Genomic DNA, 23,329 nt, shown 5'->3' on the forward strand with positions numbered 1-23,329 from the left:
ATATTTTTCTAGTACTTTTAATGAAATACTAGTACTTTTAATGAAATACTGATATTTTCCTCATTTCTCTGATTGTTGAACCCTTAACTATTTTTTCGTAGTCTACAATTTTTTTAAAATTAAATCAAAATTTTTTTCTTAGGAAAAAAAATTTTAAAAAACGCTAATTTTGTTTTAAAATTCCATGAATTTTACTGAAATCGAAGTAAATTTCAGTAAAAATTAGTAAAATTTACTTCAGACTTTCTTAAAAATATAGTAAAATTTACTGTTAAAAATTATTTCCAGAAGAACTTTTACTGTTGTCAAAAAAAAAATTTCTTTATAAAAATTAGGAAAATTTACTCTGGAAATAATAATTTTTAATAACAAATTGTACTACATTCGAAGACAAATTTTTAAAAACTTTTCAACGAAAATTAACTTTGAAAATAGTAAAATTTGCTATTAAAAATTATTATTTCCATAGTAAATTTTAAAATAGAAGTAAATTTTAATAAAAATTAGTAAAATTTTCTTCCATCATTAAAAATTTGCTATTGAAAATCATTAATTTCTAGAGTAAATTTTATAGTATAGAAAGCAAATTTTAATAAAAATTAGGATATTTTACTTTGGACTTTGTTGAATTTCCTCTAAAAATATAGTAAAATTTACTATTAAAAATTTTTATGTACAGAATAAGTTTAACTATTTCCGAAGAAAATTTCTTTATAAAAATTATAAAAATTTACTTCGAAAGTAGTAAAATTTACTTTGGAAATAATAATTTTTGATAACAAATTCGAATTAACAAATTAACAAATTCGAAGAAAATTTGAAAAAAATTTTTAACAAAAATTAACTGCGTGAAAATAGTAAAATTTGCTATTAAAAATCGTTATTTTCGCAGAATTTATTTTATAATAGAAAGTAAAAGTTATTTTATATTTTCTTCGTTGTATAAAAAAAATTCCAAGTTTAAAAACTCTGAGTAAATATTGGAAAAAGATTTTTAAGTTTCAAAAGGTTCAAGAGTTTCAAAAATTACAAACAGTAGAAATTTTTAGGAAAAAAGTTGCATAAATATTTCACGTACAATTTTCTTGGAAGGTTCAAATTGAATCAAATTCAATCAAATTGATATCAAAAATTTTGATAGGAAAAATAAATAAAATAAGAAATAAAAAAAAAGAAAAGAAGTAAATAAACAAAAGAATTTTTTATTCCAGGGCGACAGTGGAGGACCAATGTCAATTCAACGAACTCGTGACAATCGATGGGTCTTAGCAGGTGTGATTAGTTGGGGAATTGGTTGCGCCGAACCAAGTCAACCAGGAGTTTATACGAGAATTTCACAATTTAGAGATTGGATCAATCAAATCCTCCAGTTTTAAAAACAAATCCTCAAACAAATACAAGACCGATTTTTAAATCTCCTTTTTTTCAAAGAAAAAAAAACTCAATGAAATAAATTTTAAAGAGAAAAACTTTAAATCCCTTTTAATCAATTTGTTTTCTCTCTTGAGCGAGCTCTTGAGTTTATTTCTCTTCGAATTGCTTTTGAAAAACAATATTGTAGAATATTTGTTTTCTTATTTTCTTGAGAAAAAACAATTTCACCTTTGGGAAGAATTTTTAATAGTCTAAAGGAAAAATCTTTTCTGATAAAGATTTAATTTCTATTAAAAGACAAAAGAGAGATTTCCACTCGATTAGACCGACCAAAATAGAAAAACAATGTGTGTGCAGTTAATTTACATAATTAACTTCAATGTTTCGCATGAAATTTTCAAAATTACAACACGGGTTGGTTTAATTTCGAAAACAAGGATTAAAGTAATGACATTAGCAAACTCTCAAAATAACACCGAACAATGTTTATGTGAACATAGTATTACAGTGAATAATAACTTTCAATTAAACTTTGCTCGAGAGTTATTAATTATTATTAATAATTATCTAGCGAAATATTATAGAAATCACAATATTCAAATGATGAACTTTTGAATCTCATTATATTTCCAGATTACAATGCGATGAATCGTACAACTCATATTTAAAAATTTTTAAATCTCTTTTTATGGTAAAAAAAATTTTTTCATAAAAATAAATTTTTTTTCAATAAAAAGAAATTTCTTTTTAATTAAAAAAATATTATTTTGCCCCAGAAATAAAAAAAATCCACTGCTCAGAAATATCCTATAAAAAATACAATTTGATATCATTAGAAAAATTGTAATTGAAAAATAAAAATATCGGAAAACTTTAGATTATCTTATTTAGATCTAGAAACAGAAAAAAAGTTCAAATGATAAAAACAGGAAATAGAAAAATACACAAAATTTACGATATTCATTTCATAGATGTAATCAGTTGAATAATGAAAACTAGCATTGAAAAAAATTTGAAAAAAAATTTTTTGAAAAAGATCTGAAAAAGATCTGAAAAAGACAATTTTACAAATCTTCAAAACGAAAAGAAAACGACTTTTATCATTTCACTTCGTTTGAAATTTTTTTCACTCTTGAGAAATGAAGTTTTCTTTTGCGATGACCTAAAGATAACTAAAAAGAGGGTAGCAGATCTTATTCGTTCCACTTTTGCGCACTTGTTGTTTAAATTACGAAAGTTAAATCATTATTTAAACTTCCTCCTTCGAGAAGAAGCAATTTTATACTCTTGCATAATGAAAACTCCATAAAAAAAGCCAAGAAGAATAATAACTAAATTTTCAAAGTAAGAAAATAGCAAAAAAATAAATTGAATAAATTGAATTTATATAAAAAGAAAAATTTTTGTTCTAGAATTTTTCAAATGAAAAAAAAAATGTAAGACTTTCGAAAAAAAAATGTTCATAATTAAAAAAAAAAAACAAAAGTGATTCTCGAAGATCTCATATCCAAATAGAAAGTTTAAAACGGTGTTAATACCACAATTGGATACAATTAAATTTGTCCTATTTTGTGATTAAACCTATAGACTAATCTTGAACTATAATTAAATAATTTCCAACCAAATAATGCTCTGAATCTAATTAAAATTCAAAAAAAAGTAATTTTAATTAGAAAAATATTTCTGTCCTAGTTCAAAAAAAAATAAAATAAAAATTGTAACAATGCTCTTAAACTCTAAAATACTTTAAATAATATGTAAATCACGTAATTGGAAAAATTCAAAGTATTCAATTCACGATAAAAGATTTATAGAAATTTATATAGAAAAAAAATATTGCATATCTCCTCTTTTTGTGTGGATGTGAATATATGTACATAAAAAAAATTATCTTCGGGAAGTGTGTAAATCCATGACTGTAGGTATTATTGTTACGTATGAAGAAAAAAAAGTACGCTAAAACAAAAAAAAGTGTCTCTAAATAGAATATAATATTATTTAATTTAATTTATGCAAATTTTTAAATTTTAAGGAATTAATATTTAGTTGCAAAGGTATATAGTATATCTTGTACGTGCTGCCACATACAATAATTATAAATAATTTATTTTCGTATTGTCCAAATGTATTGTAAAGACCTTCTGTAAATATAATCTAATGTTATTAAAAAATTAATCGTTTCGTTTATTTTTTTTTTACAGTTAAAAACATCAGACTTTGTACATAATAATAATTTTATCATTTTATTTTAAAATAAAAATTTTAATATTTTATTAGTTTTACAATAATTGAAATTTTTAAAGATTTCACTTCAATACTGTAACGCTTCTAATATTCAATTATCTTCTAAAATTTTTAACTTAAATTCAATTTTCAATCAATTTCTGTTAGAAAATAGAAGCAGAAAAAAAGAAAACGAAATTTTTTCGAAAAAATTAATTTATTAAATAATTGTGGAAGAATTTACTAAATATTTAAATAATTTATTGAATTATTGAATATATCTTAAAATTAAATTCTTTTAAAGAACTTTATCAAATTTTTTTCAAAAAGAAGAAAACTATTATTAAAATTTTGAAAAATAATTCAATTCTTTAAAGAAATTTAATTAAAAATGTATTGAAAAAAATTATTAAATTCTAATTAACAAATTATGGCAACATTTTTTAAAACAATTAAATTTTTTCGAAGAATTCTAATAAAAATTTTAAGAATAACTTCATACTTCGAGAAATTTATTTAAAATTCCATAAAAAAAAATAATTGAAATCCTGCAATGAGTTTTATTGTTTATAAAAATAATTCATTTCTTGCAACGAATTTTATTCAAATTTTTAAAAATATAAAAATATTTCAATTTTTGTGAAGAATTTTATTAAATTTTTTTTAAGTAATTGAATTCTCATGGTTAAGAATATTATAAAAATCTTTTTAAAAAATTTATTTTTATCGAAACATTTTGTGTTTTAAAATAATTAAATTCTTTCGAAGAATTTTATTTTAACTTTTTAAAATAATTGAATTTTTCGAGGAATTCATTTATAAAAATAATTGAAATACCTACTTCGAAGAGTTTTATTATTTATAAAAATAATTGAATTATTGCCACGAATTCTATTCAAATTTTTAAAAATAATTGATTTTCAAAGAAAATATTTATTATTTCTAAATATAATTGAATTAGATTAATCTTTTTTAAATCATTGAATTCTTGCAAGGAATTTTATTAAACTTTATAAAAATAATTGAAATCCTTCGAAGAGTTTTATTATTTATAAGAATAATTGAATTCTTGCAAAGAATTTTATTCAAATTGTTTAAAATAATTGAATTTCTAAGAAAAATTTAATTATCTATAAATATAATTGAATTTTATTAATTTTTTTTAAATAATTGAATTCTTGTAAGGAATTTTATAAAAATCTTTTTAAAAAATTGATTTTTTTCAAAAATTTTTGTGAAAATTGTGTTTTAAAATAATTGAATTCTTTCGAAGAATTTTAATAAAATTTTTTTAAATCATTGAAATTTTCGAGGAATTTATTAAAAATAATTGAAAACCTGCAATGAGTTTTATTATTTATAAAAATAATTGAATTCTTGCAATTAATTTTATTAAAATTTATAAAAATAATTTAAATCTTTCGTAGAGTTTTATTATTTATAAGAATAATTGAATTCTTGCAAATAATTTTATTCAAATTTTTAAAAATAATTGAATTCCTGAGAAAAATTTAATTATTTATAAATATAATTGAATCTGATTAATTTTTTTTTAAATTATTGAATTTTTGCAAGGAATTTTTTGAAAGCCTTTTTAAATGATAAATTGATTTTTTTTTTAAAATGTTGTGATAATTGTGTTTGAAAATAATTGAATTCTGGAGAAAAATTTTATTATTTATAAATATAACTGAATTTGATAAAATTAATTAATTAAAAAATTAAAAATGTATTTAAAATAATTATTAAATTCTAATAAACAAATCATGTAAAATTTTTTTTAAATAATTGAATTCTTTCGAAGAATTTTAATAAAATTTTTCATAATAATTCCATTTTTCGAAGAATTCCTTTAAAATTATATTAAAAATAATTGAAATTCTAAGATTTGTTTTATTATTTATGAAAATAATTGAATTTTTGCAACGAATTTTATTAAATTTATTAAAAATAATTGAATTCCTGAGAAGAAATTTATTATTTATAAAAATAATTGAACTTTATTAATTTTTTTTAAATAATTGAATTCTTGTAAAGAATTTTATAAAAATCCTAATAAATAATTGATTTTTTCAAAAAAATGTGAAAATTGGGTTTAAAATAATTGAATTCCTGTAAAAGTTTATTATTTATGAAAATAATTGAATACTTTCAAAGAAGTTTATAAAATTTTTGTTTAAATATAAAATATATTCTTTATTTTAACCCTTCAGTAAAAGATGTTTTTGAAAAATTTTGTGACCTATAGGCCACAAAATTATTCAAATGAATTTTTATTATCTCTGAATCTTTAATATAAATATAAATAATAAGTAAATTTATCTACGTAATAGAAAAAAATTTTTTTTCTTAATAAATATAAAATATAAACATGATCAAATTTATGATTAAAAAAAAATCTGCAAACGAGCTATAATTAAAAATGTGCCCGACATATTTAAAAAAAAGAATTAAGTGTATTAGCAAACCAACTAGTAAAGTCAAAGTAAAAGTTAATTAAAAATTATATACAAAAGTAGGTTGTCATAAAAATAATTCTCATAGTTCAAAAGAAAAATATTCATGACAACTTTATTCTTCTCTTTGTCTGACTAAACAAAACCTTCTCTACTTATAACAATATTCACTCTCCTCTTACCATCTTCCATTCTTTTCGCAATTTACAAATAAAAAACCATTTCTCACAATTTTCTTTTCTTTAAAACTTTTCCCTAAAAAAAATAGGTTGGTACTATTAATTATTTTTAAGACCTCAAAATATTAAAATAGATAAAAAATATTCTTTCACTTGAATATTTAAAACATTTTAAAACTTTAGGAAAATTAAAAAAAATCGAATCGAAAATTTCAAGTGAAATTAAATAAAGAAAGAAGATTAAGTTTAAATTGTTCTACTTTTGTACGTAAATTTCAATTTTTAATATTAAATAATAAAGAAGAAGATGAAAGAAAAAAATTAAATAATCTTCTCGTTATGACCACAAAAAATATTTCAAAGAGTTAAAATTGATGGAAACAATTTTTTTTAATTTAAAAATATTTTTCATACATGACATTGTACATTGAAATTGAAAAAAAAGTTGCTTTATTTTTTTTCATGAATTCATGAATTTTGTTTTTTCATTCATGAATCAATGTTGCAAAGAGAGAAAATGGACAGAGAGAAGAGAAGGAAAATAAAGGTGTACAAATGTCGCCCAGGGACTGCAATTTAAAATCGTAAAATCACCTGCTTTTATCTATACCTACAGGAAACCCTGACCTTTCAGTAGAATATTTCTAATTTTTTTTTCAGAAAAGAACAATGCTATATTTCAAGTTGCCTATACATATATTTATCTTCACTCTCCCACGATCAAACGAAAATAATGAATAATAAAAATACCGAACACCTTATAAAAAATTTATTATTTTTCTTATTTTTATTAGTATTATTATTACTGATAATATTTCACTTTAGCGCGCGAAACATAATATTCAATTTATTATTATTATGCAAACAAAACATTTGTTTATTTTCAAATGTAAACTTCGATTTTTGAACGTCTCTTTTTTAATTTAATTTAATTTAATTTTTTAAATTTCAGATTCAAAATTTAAAAAATTCACTTGTTAAGTAACATAACTACTTATTATTGTTTATTATTTACAAAAATTTTTAATAAAATTCTTTGCAAAAATTCAATTATTTTCATAAATAATAACATTCTTCGAAAAAATTCAATTATTTTTACCTATAAATAGTAAAATTCTTTTCAGAAATTCAAGTATTTTTAATACAATTTTATTAAGATTTCACAAAAGGATTCTATTATTTTTAAACAATTTTAACATTTTTCGTAAGAAATCAATTATTTTCTGAAATTTTAATAAATTCTTCGAAACAATTCAATTACTTTTATAAATAGTAAAATTCTTCGCAGAAGTTAAATTATTTTAATAAATAATAAAGTTCTTCTCAAGAATTCAACTATTTTAAGAAATTTTAATAAAAATCAAAAATTAAATTTTTAATAATAATTATTAAAAGACACGATAAATTAAAAAAGTGGAAAAAAATTCGTTATTTAAATCTATTATGTATTTTCAAAATTTCCAGTTAAAATTATTTTAAAAATTACATTTTACTCAAAAAGACTAAATGAAATTTTTCAACAGAATTTTATTATTGACAAAAACTCTAATAAAATTGTTAAATAAAATTTTTTGTTATCAATAATTTTAATAAAATTTAAAAGTTAATTTAATAGTTCAAAAATTATTAATTATACAATAACAAAGTCGACAGTATTAAAAAAATTAAAGAAATTTTTTGAAAGAATTCAATTATTGTCAAAATCTTTAATAGTATCTATTCTTCGAAAAAATTCAATTGTTTTCAATATTTTCATAAATATCTTTTAATGAATTCAATTATTTAAGAAATTGTAATAAAATTCTCAGAAGAATTTATTTTCTACAAATTTTAATGACATTCAATAATCAAATGTTTAATTTCAATTATTAACAAATAGAATTATTTTAAAAACTTTACTTCATAAAATTTAATTACTTTCGAAAAAATAATTTAAATTATTTTAAAAATCTCATTTATCTTCAAAATAATCGAAGAAATTGTTCAAAACAATTCAATTACTTTTAAAATTTTCAATTAAAATTATGTTAGAAATCTTCATTATTTTTATAAAATTCAAAGAAATTCTCCATAAAACTCAATTACTTGCGAAATTTTTAATTAAAATTAGTTTCAAAATCTTTATTATTTTCATAAAATTCAAAGAAATTCTTCATAAAATTCAATTACTTTCGAAATTTTTAATTAGAATTATTTTAAAAATCTCCAGTATTTTAAAAATATTCAAAGAAATTCTTTAAAACAATTCAATTACTTTCAAAATTTTCAATTAAAATTATAAAAAAACTCCATTATTTTCGAAAAATTAAAAGAAATTCTTTGAAACTATTCAATTATTTCAATTAAAATTATTTAAAAAATCTCTATTATTTTCAGAAAAATCAATAAAATTTATTATAAAATTCAATGAAATGTATTTTAAAATTCAATTATTTGCGAAAATTTAAATTAAAATTATTAAAAAATCTCTATTATTATCAGAAAATTCAATGAAATTCATTATAAAATTCAATTACTTTCGAAATTTTAAATTAAAATTATTAAAAAAATCTCCATTATTTTCGAAAAATTAAAAGAAATTCTCTGAAACTATTCAATTATTTCAATTAAAATTATTTTAAAAATCGCTATTATTTTCAGAAAATTTAAAGAAATTCTTCATAAAATTCAATTACTTTCAAAATTTTCAATTAAAATTCTTTAAAAAATCTCCATTATTTTTAAAATATTCACAGAAATTCTTTAAAACAATTCAATTACTTTCAAAATTTTCAATTAAAATTATTAAAAACATTTCCATTATTTTCAATAAAATTCAAAGATATTCTTCAAAATAATTCAATGATTTTCAAATTTTTAATTAAAATTATTAAAAAAAATATCCATTATTTTTATAAATAATAAATAAGAATAAAAATAATAGCAATATTAATTATAATAATAACAATAATGAAGATTAAATAAAAAAATTTAATAATAATAATAATAATAATAATAAGAATGATAATGATAATAATTAGATAGTAAGAATTTTCTTCAGAATGACAGATTTTATCGATTTCTGCGAAAAATTATAACTCTATGAGTTCTTAAGTACTAGTTTCTGCAATTCAATTGAATCTCTTTGAAATAGTACTACCTACGTTGCAACTTTCGCCTTTCATGCATAAAAAGTTGAAAATTCAATAATAAAGAATAAAAGTAAAAAAAACTTTTTAAAAAAGTAGAATTTTATTAATCAGGTTTATAAAAAATATAAAAATTATAATTAACTTTTAGATTGTAGGAGTAAAAATTGTACAAAATTATTTTATATATTCAAATAAATAATGAAAAGAAAGAAAAAAAGAAAATAAATAAAAAATAACAAAAAATATAAAAAATGATAGAAAATGCATGAAATAAATAATTTTAATTAGAAAAAAATTTTCGTACATTGCTATTATTATCATTATTATTATTTCACGTTTGATTCCCGCCTTGAAATTATCTAGAGAGATCTCACTATATTGCAAAATGAATATTTTTGCCCACTAACGTCCGCGAGTTCATTAAATTATTATATAAATATACATTCAAACGCACACATGAAAGACAATTATGCTTATATTTTTCAATCAAGTATTATATTCCAAGAAGATAATAATTGTCCTTCGAATGGAATCCGTAGTCAAGTGTAATATGCCGTTAGAATTAAACGTAAGCAAGAAGTTTCTTAATTTAGAACCCCCGTTAGTTGAGATACCAACGAATATCTGTCTCATTATATACATATATATATATATATATATATATATATATATATACATAAAAATATATACATATAATCACTATTTACGTTCGTGTATTGAATTTATTTGTAACAAGTATCATATACATTTTAAACACATTATCATGATGTACAACAGCAATTCATAATGGACCTTGTAATAGATTATAAAGTTTTATGGTGAATGTTACACGAGAAGATTGTAACACTACATTATAACATTTGCCTATAAGGTCGAAGTTAAACTCAAAAAAAAAAAGAAAAAATAATAAATTCCCTCCCGAATACACGTTATAAATTAAAGTCTACATTTAATCCGCTATTAAGCTAATTTCTTATCAATTATCAGAAAATTTCACATTTTTATCACTCACTACTTCATACTATTTATATAGATACAGAATCTAGAACACGTATGTATATCAGAAAACTTTTTAAATTAACACCAAAAATGAATAAATAAAAACCCAAATTAAGAATCAATTACTCCTGAAGAAATAAATATTAAAGTTTCGTGTAAGATACTTTTTAAGAAAGTTGTATGTACATAAAAAAGTGATTCATCTCAAAAGGTATAAAATTATTGAGAGATGAATCGAGAGGAAATGATAAGAAAAAAGAAAAAAGAAAAAAAAATAGAGAAATAAAAACGAAGTTTACGAAAATACTTTCTGAAACTCTCTCTTAGAGATTAATATCTTTCCAAAGAGAGGTTTGAATTGCATGATAGCAAAGTTTGCATTTGCATGAATGTTAGGTTTTCGCGGTTATTACTAGGCGGGGCAATGTGTAAGATGTCACGAGTGCGACAGTCCATGGATGGATGTTACTGGACCGGGTTAAGTGGCTTTGGAGAAAGCTTATAAACATCACTGTCATCTCTCCATTCGTGCAAATTCAAAAAAAAAAAAAAAAAAAAAAAAAAGTGAAAAAAAATAACTCTATATAATCTATCATCGAATTTTAATTGCCTACAAGAAAAATATAGAATATGCACGATTTCCTTTAGCAACCGTCAATTTTTCAATTTATCAATTAATTCCTTCCTCACGAGGAATAGTTTTCTTATTTAGAAAATATCCTATCAATTTTCAAAATACTTATTTTCTACGACATTGTATTACCTTTTATAGCAAAATTATTGTTTTATTTTCTAGTCCTGCTCTTGGTTGTAACTGTTGGACTTATTAAACAATGAAAAAAAAAATATTTCAAATGACAGAATTTTCGAATTCACCGAATTTTTATTTGGCAGAATTTTAATTTACACGGATTGACATTCGGTAGAATTATCAAGTTGATTAATTTCTTTTATTTGACACAACTTTCGCTTATTTGAACAGACAAAAAATTAACAGTGAAACCGAGAATGAATTCCAATTCCCAATTAGTAAAAACAAATAACGTTTAGTCAAAAATAACTAATTCGATGGACAAATTTGACTAATAATTTGGTTCAAATATTAATACAATATTTTAAAAAATATTTATTTTATAAATAAAAATAAAAATAAATCTACTTATTTTTTAGTAATTTTACGTAACCTAAAGTTCTAAAAGTCCTAATTTTCTAATTTTCCTCACTTTTTTAAATTAGTAAAATTTTTTTTCTAATTCTCAGTAACTATCCACGAAAACTTAAGTAAATATTTAAAAACTTAGAAATGAAGTAGTAAAATTCTGATTCACTCTAAAAATTATTAGATACTCAAGAAAATGTTATATATATATTTACAAATTTTTTTTATTTGAAAATTATTCGCAAACATCAATAACTTCTTTTTTAAATAAATATTTAATCATTATCATTGAATTATTATTAATTGAAGATTTTTAAAAATTTCAAATTCAAACCTTTTTAAATTAACAATTTATAATAATTAAAATTTTCAAAAGAAAAATTAAATTTACAAAAATTCTAATAAAATCTTTCACAAGATTTCAATTATTTTTCCAAGTAATAAAATTTTTCTCATTAATTCATTTATTTAAAAAAATCTAATAAAATTCGTTATAAGAATTCAATTATTATCATTAATAAAAAAATTCTACACAGAATTTCAATTATTTAAAAAAATGTAATAAAGTTCGTTGCAAGGATTCAATTATTTTCATAAGAAATAAAACTTTTCACATGATTTCAATTATTTAAAAAAAATTTAATAAAATTCGTTGTAAGAATTCAATTATTTTCGTTAATAATAAAATTTTTTACACAGGATTTCAATTATTTATTATAAAATTTTAAATGAATTTCTTGAAAAATGAAATTATTTTCAAAGGAGCATTGGAAAATTTTTGAAATAATTCAATTACTTTTCACAAATAATGAAAATTTTCTATTTTAATGAAATTTCTCAAAAGAATTCAATTATTTTCATAAATAATAAAATTCTTTACAGGATTTCAATTATATTTTAAAAAAATGTAATAAAGTTTGTTGCAAGAATTCAATTATTTTCATAAGAAATAAAATTCTTTACATGATTTCAATTATTTAAAAAAAAATGTAATAAAATTCGTTGTAAAAATTCAATTATTTTCATTAATAATAAAATTTATCACACAGGATTTCGATTATTTTTTATATAATATTAAATGAATTTCTTGAAAAATGTAAACTTGTAAATAATTGATTTCCCTGAAAATTTGTATTATTTATGAAAATAATTGAATTATAGCGAAAAAATTTATAAAAAAAAGTTTGTTAATAATTGAATTTCTAGAAAATTTTTATTATTTATGAAAATAATTGAATTATAGCGAAAAAATTTATAAAAAAAAGTTTGTTAATAATTGAATTTCTAGAAAATTTTTATTATTTATGAAAATAATTGAATTATAGCGAAGAAATTTATAAAAAAAAGTTTGTTAATAATTGAATTGAGGGAAACTTTTGAAAATAATTGAATTTCGGCGAAGAATTTTATTACTTTTGAAAATAATTGAGTTCTTGTGATGATCAAATTGGTTATTTATAAAAATAATTGAATTTTGCAAAGAGTTTAATTAAATTTCTTGAAAATAATTGCATTCCTAAAAAGAATTTTATTATTTATGAAAATAATTAAATCTCTGTAAAAAAAATTTTATTATTTTTTAAAATAATTGAATTATTCTGAAGAAATTTGCAAACAATTTGTAAATAATTGAATTCCTATGAAATTTTTATTATATTTGAAAAAAAATACTTGCGTAGTATTTTAAATAAATTTTTTTTTACATTTATTCAATTCTTTTAAAAATTTTTATAAAAATAGATGTTGAAATTTCTTTATTAAAGAAAAAGTTTTGCAAATAATTGAAATTTTGACAAGTACCATTTTATAACTTTTGACAATAATTGAATTTCTGCAATCATTTGTAATTTCTCCAAAATTCAACTGTTTTAAGTGTTTTTAACTAAAATTCTTCTTTGATTTCATTATTTTTAATAATTAATTATATATATTAAAAATGTAACTAATTTCAGAAGAATTTGAGTTATTAAAATTTTTCAAAAATTTAAATTCTTTAAAATTTCTAATTAAATTCATTGAAAATTGAAATTTTATAAAATTCCAAATTTAAACCTTTTGAAGTTTATCTATATGAAAATTGTAAACGCAATTTTTTTTAAATTGAATTAATTTAGAAATATTTAAGTAAAATTATTCATTAAATAATTTCTAAGTAATAATTTTATGAGAGTTCTTCAAGGATTAATAAGTTAATCAAAAAGAAATTATTATCAGAAACTAAAAAAATTGAAGGTTTTGTATTAGAATTTGTGGCAATTTCATAGTTTATGAGGCAAACAAAAAAGACACCAAAATTCATATTTTTCTAATGAATTTAAAAAATTTATTTTTTTCAATATTTTTATTATAAAAATCCCTGACTTTTCCCTGATTCCCCTGACCTGTGTCAACCCTCCACTAATTCGTTAATTACTTACATTAATTAATATATTTGTTTGTTTATTTACTTCATTTGAATTTTTTTTTTTTTTTTTGACATTTGAACCTCAAAAAATTGTTTTGTTTTATTATTAACCACCAAAGAATAAAAATATTTTACATTCAAATGGAATACTTTTTTTTTTTAGAGGAAAAATTGAGAGGATATTAGAAGAGGATTTTGATTTTGATTTTGATTTAGATTTAGATTTAGATTTAGATTTAGATTTAGATTTAGATTTAGATTTAGATTTAGATTTTGATTTATTTATAGAAGTCATGAAATCTTTATGATTCCACAAACCAAAAATCCAATCCCATAATTTTCAGATTTTCCCCGAGACTCGAGAAAAAAAAACCCTGCAAAAAAGAAAAAAAAGAAAAGGAATTCGAATGCTTGAAACATGGGGTCACATGTCGGCAACCTTCGCCTTATCTACAGCTGAATAGAAATACGAATGTACATTACAGATTATGTCTTTTATTAAGCATTGTGCTCGAGCTCGACGAATACAATTAGTATTCCGATGCGCAGGGTCAGGGACAAGCATTAGCCTTTCACCGCTTTCATCGATTAACGATTAATCCATTCTTTATACACCTATATATATATGCACTCATATAAATATAAGATCGGCAAAAGGAAAGGATTCTGTGTGTCGGTATAGTCTGGCACAGATAAATTGCCATCATGATAAAAACAGCAATAAGCAACTTGGAACACTTCTGGTTTGGATTCAATTTACTTTAGATCTGATATTGTTCCAGAAATTAGCCTTTCACCGCTTTCATCGAGGCAGGAATCTCTTTTTGCAAGTCTACTCAAGCATACTGTATTGTTTTCAAAGCAAGTGTTTCTTTTTTTCCTCAATGAGCCTCTAAGGAGTTTATTATTATTATTTTACTCGCAGTGAAAAAAAACTAAGATAAGGAAAAAAACTAGTTTGTATTTTATTTTATTTTATTTTATTTTACGAGTTATATATTTTTAACGATCGCCATACAAGACAAATAGGAGAGGAAAAATGTTTCCATGACGACATGATGGTTAAAATTTTATATTTTTAAATTCTACCCACTTTTCTGACTCACGTAACAGTAATGCATTACATTTTCCAAGCGCATTCTTTATATTCTATTATATATATTTTTTTTACTTTAATTAAATCAAATTTATGTAAATTTCTTCCATTTTAATTTATTTCTTTCCTTTATATTTCTCTCGGTTTTTACTTTTTACAATTTAGTTTACTTTTTAAAAATTACTGCTAGTATTTTTTATATTTATTTTTACCAGCTCAGCTTCTAGGTACTTTATGTTTCTTTTCTCTTTCATTTTCTTCTGCAGTGACATTTTTTATCCATTAACTAGAAATATAAAATTTTTGAAATAAAAATTATATTGCTGTAACTGCATTAAAAAAATAGACTATTTTAATTCGTTTATTAAATTAATAATGAAATACAAAAAAAATGTGAAGAAGTCAAATTGTCTACTTTAATTCATTAATTAAATTAATAATGAAAAACAAAAAAAAAATTGTAAAAAAGTAAAATTTATTTAAAGAGAAAAATATTTAGAAAAAAATATTTAAAAGAAAAAAAAAAGATTAGAAAGAAAGAGAAAACTTATTTTAGAAAAAATAATTGCGGTAATTATAAGAAAATTCAAGATCGAAATTAATTACACTTGAAATTATATTAATTTAACGAAATTATAATAGAGTCATGACATTGAGTATACTTTACATTAGAGAAATTAGTTCTCTTTTGTTGTATTAGAATACCATTATACGGAGTAATTCGAAGAAGGCGTGAACCCTTTTTTTCCAAGAAGGAATTTAGGTAACTACAGAAAATTAACTGTGGACGAAAATCTTTTTTTAATTCCTATCAGCTTAATGGGACTATTTTGTAAATGAAATCATAAAGTTAATAAAACACTGTTCCCCCCTTAATTTGCCTTATGAAATTAAACAGATACTTTCATTATAATCAGAAATGAATATTAAGATCTAAATTTTATTTTATACCAAATATACAATTTTTTTTTTTGAAAATTTAATATTTATTTTAATTATTCCCCCAGTAAGTAGAATTTAATGAAATTATTTTAGCACCCAATGTTAATTTTCATAATTAGTAAATTATAATTAATAAATAGAAATTAATATTAGAATTATTGAATTAAATTAAAAGAACAATTTAATTTTAATCTTCGTACTCGATAATTAATTCTAAAAAAGTAGCTATCGAAAAAATAAATTTGTCGATTCAATTTTTTTATAATTCCTAAATTAAATTACACTTAAAGACTTTTTGAAATTTAATTATATTTATAAAAATTACAACTATAATTCTTCCCGAAATATAATCATTTCGTTTGATGAAATTTTTAAAATTATTCCAAATTTTTTATAATTTTATTACAAATAAAAATTTAAGTATTTTTTAATTTTACGACAATTAAAATTTTCAAAGATTTCAATATAAAAATCTGTTAAAATTTAATTATTTCTAAAAATTCATACTCTAACGCAATAAATATTTAATTATCTAAAATTTTTTCAGAAATTAAATTTTAAATCAATTTTTATTAAAAATTTCTACGAGAATTCAATTGTCTAAACACAAAAATAAATAATTTATTGAATAATTGAATATTTTTTAAAATTGAATTCCTATGAAAAGCTTCATCAAAATTTTTAAAAATAACTGAATTGTTACAAAGAATTCTATTAAAATTTTTAAAAATAATTACATTCTTTCAGGAAATCTAATGTTATGAAAATAATTATTAATGTCTAATAAACAAATGATATCAAATTTTTTTCAAGAATTTAATAAAATTTTTAAAAATAATTGCATTTTTCAATGAATTCATTCAAAATTATATTTAAAATAATTGAAATCATGTGATGAGTTTTAATACTTATGAAAATAATTCAATTGCTGTAAAGAATTTTATCATTTATAAAAACAATTGAATTTTATTAATTTTTGTGTAAATAATTGTTTTCTTGCGAAGAATTATATAAAAATTTTTTTAACCAATTGATTTTTTTTAAATATGAAAACTGTGCGATAAAATAATTGAATTCCTACGAAAGTTTAATATTTGTGAAAATAATTGAATTTTTGCAACGAATTTTATTAAAATCTTTCAAAATAATTGAATTTCTTAGAAGAATTTTATTAATTATAAAAATAATTAATATAATTAATATAATTAATTAATATAATATAATATAATATAATTAATTAATAATTAATATAATTAATAATTCTTGTGAAGAATTTTATTATTTGTAAAAACAATTGATTTTTATTAACTTTTTTTTCGAAATAATTGACTTCTTGCGAAGAATTTTATAAAATTTTTTTAACTATTTGATTTTTTTTAAATATGAAAACTGTGCTATAAAATAATTGAATTCCTACGAAAGTTTAATATTTGTGGAAATAATTGAATTTTTGCAACGAATTTTATTAAAATCTTTCAAAATAATTGAATTTCTTAGAAGAATTTTATTAATTATAAAAATAATTGAATTCTTGTGAAGAATTTTATTATTTATAAAAACAATTGAATTTTATTAATTTTTTTTCGAAATAATAGATTTCTTGCGAAGAATTTTATAAAAATTTGTTTAACCAATTGATTTTTTTTTTAATATAAAAACTTTGCTATAAAATAATTGAATTCCTACGAAAGTTTAATATTTGTGAAAATAATTGAATTTTTGCAAAGAATTTTATTTAAATGTTTCAAAATAATTGAATTCCTGAGAAGAATTTTATTAATTATAAAAATAATTGAATTCTTGTGAAGAATTTTATTATTTGTAAAAACAATTGAATTTTATTAACTTTTTTTCGAAATAATTGACTTCTTGCGAAGAATTTTATAAAATTTTTTTTAACTAATTGATTTTTTTTAAATATGAAAACTGTGCTGTAAAATAATTGAATTCCTACCAAAGTTTACTATTTGAGAAAATAATTGAATTTTTGCAACGAATTTTATTAAAATCTTTCAAAATAATTGAATTTCTTAGAAGAATTTTATTATTTTTTAAAAATAATTGGATTTCTTAGAAGAATTTTATTATTTTTTATAAATAATTGAATTCTTGTGAAGAGTTTTATTAAATTTTCAAAAAATAATTGAATTGTAGTAAAGATTTTTTAAAAATCTTTTTAAATAATTGATTTTTTTAAAAAGTTTTGGGAAAGTTGTGGTTTAAAATAATTGAATTCCTGTGAAATTTTATTTTTTTATAAAAATAATTGAATGTTTGCAAAGAATTTTATTAAAATTTTTGAAAATAATTAAATTCTTCCAAACTGCGATGAGTTTTATTATTTATGAAAATGATAAGCAACGAATTTTATTAAAATTTTTAAAAACAATTGAATTCCTGAGACGAATTTTATTACAATTTTTAAAAATCATTGTATTCTTGTAGAGAACTTTATTAAAATTTTTAAATAATTAAATTCTTTCGAAGAAGGGAGAATTTTATAAAAATCTTTTTAAATAATTGATTTTTTTGAACAATTTTTTAAAAATTGTGTTTTACAACAATTAAATTATTGCCATGAAATTTTTTATTATTTATGAAAATAATTAAATGTTTGAAAAGAATTTTATTAAAATTTGTTGAATTGTTTCTAAGAATTTTATTAAAATTTGTGAGAATAATTTTTTTATTCCAACTATTATATAGGGAATGGAAAGTAATGCAAATTTTCAAACATAGAAAAAAATTGCTTATAGTGTAAAAAAAATTATCCAAATAGCTTAAAAATAGTATTTAAATAAAAAATAGAAAACCTTAAAAAGCAGATTAAATGAAATAGAAAAAAAACAAGTTCTCGAATAGCAAATGTTTCCTCTTCCGAGAAATATGACTTATTCGGACTGTGAATGAGATTAAAAATTCAGACTGAATGAGTAGTGGATGCGTAAGAGACGGACTGTCTGGGAGATATGGAGAAGTTGCACACAGGTATTGACCCACTTAGCAAGTCACAATGATGATCACGATCACGACCACGATCACGGTCATCAGGGATCGAATATCGAATACGTTGAGTGTTCTTATTTGACTTTGGAATTATGTTCCGAGAATGAATTTACACTAATAAATCTACCGCACCGCTACCTGATCCTTCGCTACTTCTAATCTTTATTACCAACTTTCTTCGCTCATTCAAATTCACGATCTGCATTTGAATTTATAAATTTGCTTACACGTTTTTATCCCTCACTCACATAGACACACGCACACACATATATTCACAAATAAAGCCTTTAATCCATTTCCGGTTATCACGTCCGCAATTTCAAAATTGAACTTTGTCCAATGAGAAAGGTCTAGAGCGGAAGTTCATTCTGCGTGGTCGAGATGTAATTATCAGGGGAATGATTTTCATCATATATGTCATGGTGTGAAGGCTATAGGTGATGGCTAACAAAAAAATCAACTGTCGCGACAAATTCAGTTCACAAAAAAAAACGGTAATTCATTTACTTTTTTTCGTAAAATCAATTTATTGACACAAATATCAAAATATATTCACTAGGGTCGCAGTGATTTTTTATTGTTAAGTAAAAAGGGTTTTTTTGAAAAAAGGATTTTTCGAATTACTTCATTTTCTTGAATTTGGAATTTCAATTAATTATTAATTAATTTTTCTTAACTGTTTTGATTTTTCAATTTTAATTAAGTAAAAAATATTTTTTATTAAAGTTTTTTTGCAAATAACAAAATTGAGACAAAAAACGAATCAAAAGTGTTGCGGAGGTAATAAATAAGGGAAACAGAGAAAAAAGAGAAATTAAGTCAATAAGGAGACTAATTATCATCCCGGTATTTATTTAATTACCAAAATTATATTTATCTAATTAAATAACACCTTTTCATGCGATGAAAATGTAAAAATATTTGTCATCCTTTTGACAATTTTTTTCTCCCTTTTGTATACAATAATAAGAAAAGAATGAAACAGTTTATAGTAAAATATCCCGTGAACGTGACTTTGCAATAAAATAATCTCCCTCCCACTCACCGATGAATCAGAAGAATATAAGAATTGAATATGATATCCATTGATATTCTCGTCGAATAAATCATATAGCCCAATAGCAATCGATTATCTCTTATGTCAATCAACTATTTGGAATCACTATATCTTTACAAAGTAACAGGAAATTGAGTTGTAAGTACCGTAAAAGAGCAAGAAGATGAAGATTTGACCTACTTTGGAACGAGTAACCTCTAAGGTCGAATCTCGGAATCTTCGTTAAAATGGACTTCACTATTCATATGAATCACTCATCATATGCATATATATATATAAGGAAACCGTAATCATCGCAAAAATATTTACAAAAACACATGGAAAATAAGCTAATAGAAGCTCCAACTATAAAAATTAACAAAAAAGAAAAAAGAAGTAAAAAGAAGAAAAAATTTCTTAGGCCCAAATTCGAAGTAAAGAATCCAATGAACCATTTGATTTCTGTTTACGAACAACGTGTCTTCTTGCCATCTGTCGGGAAATAAAGTGGCGCGAAATTTAAATTCAATGAAACGAGAAAATAAACAAAAAAGTAAAAGAAAAAAAAACTAAAAGAAAATTTAAATTTTCCGCTGATAAAAAATTAGTCCGACTAGTTCCAAGCTTGAAAATTTTCATCAACTGCTCAGGGCTCGAACCAGTGAAAGTATTTAAAAATACAAACATTACAGACCAAAAAAAAAAAAAAAAATTACTGACTAAAATATAACCAAGCCGAGTTAAATAAGAGAACATTTTACTTATAAATTAAAAAAAGAAAGAAAGAGAAAAAGAAAAATCAAAAAAAAGAAATTACTGGCAAAAATAATTTTTAATAATTTTCGAAAAAGTTCTTTGACAATTTTCAAATCAATAATTTGCTTTACAATATTCAATTTTTCGAAATTTAAATTATTCGTAAACTCTTCAATTAAATATATATTAGAAAATAAAAATTTAAAATAATATAAACAAAATTTGCAATTAAACTTATCAAAAAAAATTAATTTCAAAATTCAATTATTTCTAAAAATCCACACTATATTACTTTGAATATTCAATTATTATCTAAAATTTTAACTGAAATTTATTTTTAAATCAATTTTTATTTATTTTATCAAAAATAAAGAATTTATTGAATAATTGAATTTTTGCGAAAAATATTATTAATCTTGAAAATAATTGAATTTCTGCAATAATTTGTAACTTTTCCAAAAATAAATTTTTTTTTAAATTTAAATTTTATTTTAGAATTTTAAAAATTCGTCTGTATAAATGCATTACTTTTAATAATTTTTGAAAAAGTTCTTTGAGAATTTTCAAATTCAGTTGTTTACAATTCAATTTTACAAAATTTCAATTATTCATAAATTATTCAATTAAATGTATATTAGAAAGTAAAAACTTTAAATAATTTCAAAAAAAATACGGAATTAAACTTTTTCAAAAAAATAAATTCCACAGAATTGTTAGTGAAAAAAATGAAAAATTCGGATTTACAAAGATTTTAATTTGAAACCTTTTCAAAATTCAATTATTTCTAAAAATTCACGCTCTATGGCTTTTAGTGTTTAATAATTTATAATCTAAAATTTTAACTAAAATCCATTTTTAAATCAATTTTTATTACAACTTTCTACAGGAATTTAATTATTTAAATTCAATTATTTGAATTCATTTATTTAAATTCAACTATTTTTGAAAATAATTAAATTGTGGAGAACAATTTAATTTAAACATAATTGAATATCTGCGAAGTTTTTTATTACTTTTAAAAATAATTGAATTGTTTTTTAGAATTTTATAGAAATTTATGAAAATAATTGAATTCTTGTGAAGAATTTTTTTTAAAAATAATATTCAATAGAATTTTAGTAAATCTGAAGAATTTTGCTATTTATGGAAATAATTGAATTCTAGAGAAGAATTTTTTTACAGTTTCTAGAAATAATTGAACTCTTTTGACGAATTTTAATAAAATTTTTAAGAATAATAACATTTTTCGAGAAATTCAAATAACATTTTATACAAACTAATTGAAATTCAGCGATAAGTTTTAGTATTTCTGAAAATAATTTAATGATTGCGAAGAAAATTATAAAAAAAATTTTTAAATAATTGAATTTCTTTGAAATTTTTATTATTTATGAAAATAATTAAATGTTTACGTAGGTAGGACAAAAAAAGTAATTCTACAAAATTGTTATAGTTAAAAAAATGAAAATTTAGATTTACAAAGATTTTAATTTGAAACCTTTTCAAAATTCAATTATTTCTAAAAATAATCAATAATTGCATGTTTCTTAAAATTGAATTCTTTAAAATAATTTTATCAATAAATATTTAAATAATTGACTTCCTAAAAAGAATTTTATTATTTACGAAAATAATTGAATCCCTGTAAAAATTTTACTATTTATGAAAATAATTGAATGATTGCGAAGAAATTTATAAAAAATTTGTAAAATAATTAAATTCCTGTGAAATTTTTATTATTTTATGAAAATAAAATTAATTATTTATTATTTATTATTATTTATTATTTTTTTAATAATTGAATTCTTTTGGAAATTTTTTTTTAAATAGTAGATATTAAACAAGTTCTTCATTTCATAATCATTAAGCTTCCTCAATATAATATATACCAATTGTTTAATTTTTTATTTTAGAATAATTATTTTAAAGTGTTAAGTGTTTTTTTCAAAAAATACAAAATTTCAATTTTTTGTGAAAATTTAAAATATTTATTAATTCTATAAATTTTGATAAAATATATACTTTATATACATGAATCGATTCGTTTTTATGGCAGGAATGCAATTTTGACAAGAATTAATAAAAATTTTAACCCCTTAACTGTTTGAGGAAAATACAACATGATTGTCCTAAACTGCCCAGCGGAATCTAATACTTTCTCAAATAGTATAATATATTTAAATTATAATTAATTATTCAATTATTTTCTAAAATATCATTAATGACCCTTATAATTTCTTATAATATTGATATGAAGAAAAATATCTATCAATTTATATACAAATTATATTTATTTTAGTGATAGTGAACACGAACCACGGGTGGGTCGGAAACAGTTATGGCCATACTTTTTCACGACCCACCCGTGGGTCGGAAACAGGCAACGGGTTAATATAGAAAAAAGTTATTTCAAAAAATCCAAAAATTAATTTTTTCAAAAATTAAAAAATTGTTGAAAAAATTTTTTTTTTTAGATACTTTTGAAAATCCTTTTGTCTGATTTTTGGTATTCGTGACCGTAATACACCTACAAAATTTTATCAAAATCCGTCAAGACGTGTAAGAGAA

At 20.3% G+C, this 23,329-nt stretch overlaps 3 protein-coding genes across 5 annotated transcripts in view; 1 reads left to right on the plus strand and 2 right to left on the minus strand.

The window, feature by feature from the left end:
* LOC122510262 (mucin-2) overlaps positions 1 to 3,089 on the plus strand; it is a 50,179-nt gene extending 47,090 nt beyond the window's left edge. Inside the window, exon 11 of the mRNA XM_043624764.1 lies at positions 1,212 to 3,089. Within this exon, the coding sequence (XP_043480699.1) occupies positions 1,212 to 1,376 (165 nt within the window). The 3' untranslated portion in view covers positions 1,377 to 3,089. The remainder of the gene's footprint in view (positions 1 to 1,211) is intronic.
* The window catches only part of LOC122510265 (F-box/LRR-repeat protein 20), a 295,503-nt gene that overhangs the window by 125,549 nt on the left and 146,625 nt on the right, over positions 1 to 23,329 (minus strand). The gene's annotated exons all lie outside the window — the stretch shown is intronic.
* Positions 1 to 23,329, minus strand: part of LOC122510273 — a 151,286-nt gene that overhangs the window by 78,310 nt on the left and 49,647 nt on the right. The gene's annotated exons all lie outside the window — the stretch shown is intronic.

Source organism: Leptopilina heterotoma, unplaced genomic scaffold, assembly GCF_015476425.1.
Source record: "Leptopilina heterotoma isolate Lh14 unplaced genomic scaffold, ASM1547642v1 Lhet_68, whole genome shotgun sequence".
Classification (NCBI taxonomy): Eukaryota; Metazoa; Arthropoda; class Insecta; order Hymenoptera; family Figitidae; genus Leptopilina; species Leptopilina heterotoma.